General features: G+C 42.1%; 1 protein-coding gene across 1 annotated transcript in view; it reads right to left on the reverse strand.

The window, feature by feature from the left end:
• Window positions 1-2448, reverse strand: part of rubcnl (rubicon like autophagy enhancer) — a 29718-nt gene that overhangs the window by 23033 nt on the left and 4237 nt on the right. The window contains exon 4 of the mRNA XM_020621567.1: window positions 383-651. Coding sequence (XP_020477223.1) covers window positions 383-651 — 269 coding nt within the window. The remainder of the gene's footprint in view (window positions 1-382; window positions 652-2448) is intronic.

Consider the following 2448-nt stretch of genomic DNA (forward strand, 5'->3'; position numbering starts at 1 on the left):
TGACCTCTGTAATTGTAAACAAAGGTTTTGGTACCAAATATTAAGTTCTATTTTTCTATTGTATCAAATACTTATTTCATGCAACAAAATGGAAATAAATTATTTAAAAATGTAACAATGTGATTTTCTGGAATTTTTTTGTAGATTCTGTCTCTCACAGTTGAGGTGTACCTACAATGAAAATTATAGACCTGTCATTCTTTATATGTGGGAAAACTTGAAAAATCAGCAGTGTATCAAATACTTATTTGCCCCGCTATACGTCTTTTCTCCCCTTGTATTAGAAATAATGTGCAGCCCAGTGACCTCATGAATCAGAATTCGGGGGTTTGGGAAAATGCAGGTCTACTGTAGATATACCATTAATATGATCCTGTTCTACCTGGTTGGTGAGGGGCATCGCAGCTGGTTAGACTTCGCCCTCTGTGCTCCTCAGCCAATCCCTGCTGTCCACTGACAAGAAGGTGGAGCCAAGAATTTAGGAATCTGTTCTGATTTGCTGAGGCAGAGACGTAGCGCTGCTTTTTGTCCTCCAGGAGCGAGACGGCATGAGGACAGGAGCCCTGTTTGGATTCCAGGTCCTCCCTGCTGCTGAGTGTCAGGCGCCCACACTGATCCAGGGACAGTGAGCCAGAGGAGGGGGAGCCCGAGCTGGGAGAAGTAAAGTTCCACTGTGGTCAACTCAAGATACACATTTTAACACACACATGTGACAAGAGTGTGTACAGTACATTAAGTATAACGGGGTCAGTTTTACACATAAACACTGGTTAGAGAGAAGTGAAATAAAAAGTTTGTGCTAAAATATCGTTATTGTTGGTGGTGACATTAAAATGGTTTTTGACAGTAAAAGCAACAGAAGCTGAACCGTGTGGATTTATTGTCATTTGCTCTTCATCCAAAAGGATTTTTATCGTATGTGGCTCCTTTTTCTGTTTAGCTCTAAGTAAATAAAATAAAAACTATTTTAATTACAAAGCCTTTTTTATTTTTTGTTTCAGTTCCTGTTTCCTTGTGTACAGGTTGCCACAGGTTTCAGGACATTACCCATGGGGTATCAGTGTTAGTCATATACAGTAAACTGGGGTGAGCAGGGAGGACTGGGAAACTCCCAACTGCATACAGACTCACTTAGACAGTCATACTATGGGCTCAGGCTTTAAATCAAAAAGATAAGGTGGGTTTAAATCCAGTCAAAAGGCCCCTACTGTGGCGCCATCCACTGGTGACAGCATGGTAACACTGTGGCAGCAAACACCAGCAACACGACATTTGTCAAGATGCCCAAATCCGATAAAACATCTGCACTTCCCTCCAGGAGGTTTTACACATTTCCTCAACTGTAACAAGAGACAGGTGTTTGATTATTGCTGTTGTTGTGAACATTAGTATAAATAGTAACATACAGGGTTATTCAAAAAGAATGAACCGATTTCATATCTGTGCAGATTCCCATCATCCAGGTTATAGTAAACCGCAACCAAAATAACCTTGGAAATCAACTGGACTTGGATTTCTAGATCGAAGACGTTTCACCTCTCATCCAAGAGGCTTCATCAGTTCTGACTGACTGGTGTAGAGTCGGAGATATTTATCCCCCTCGGTGTGGTTTCAGTCCTTAGAAGGCCAACACTGTCCATTAACGACTGAGTCGTTACAGCCCAGTATCAGTGAGGGTCGTTACCTGTCTTTGGATCCTCTTCTCAGAGGTGTTAAGGAAGCTATTTTCGTAAAAATAGAACACCCCTCACTAAATAGGGGTGGTGGACTAAGACACAACTTGTCTTCCATCTACAACCCGGTTTTGAGATCTCTGCCCAAACATGCCCACCAGGACAATAGGCGTCGGTTGACAGGGGAGGATCCAAAGACAGGTAACGACCCTCACTGATACTGGGCTGTAACGACTCAGTCGTTAATGGACAGTGTTGGCCTTCTAAGGACTGAAACCACACCGAGGGGGATAAATATCTCCGACTCTACACCAGTCAGTCAGAACTGATGAAGCCTCTTGGATGAGAGGTGAAACGTCTTCGATCTAGAAATCCAAGTTCAGTTGATTTCCAAGGTTATTTTGGTTGCGAACCGATTTCATGTAATCATTTCATGAAATTGGTTCATTCTTTTTGAATAACCTTGTATTTAATATTTTTCTAAGGCTACATTACGTTGGATTATATCACATACAGCACTGTGTTACTACTATTATGGTAATATGGTCTTCTTCTTCTTCTTCTTTCGGCTGTTCCCATTAGGGGTCGCCACAGAAAATCATCTGTTTCCACCTAACTCTATCCTCAGCATCCTCTACTCTCACCCCAATTAACTTCATGTCCTCTTTTAGCACATCCATATATCTCCTCTTTGGCCTTCCTCTTGACCTCTTGCCTGGCAGCTCCATCTCCAACATCCTTCTACCAATATAACCACTATCCCTCCTCTGCACAT

Source organism: Monopterus albus, unplaced genomic scaffold, assembly GCF_001952655.1.
Source record: "Monopterus albus unplaced genomic scaffold, M_albus_1.0 scaffold261.1, whole genome shotgun sequence".
Taxonomy (NCBI): domain Eukaryota; kingdom Metazoa; phylum Chordata; class Actinopteri; order Synbranchiformes; family Synbranchidae; genus Monopterus; species Monopterus albus.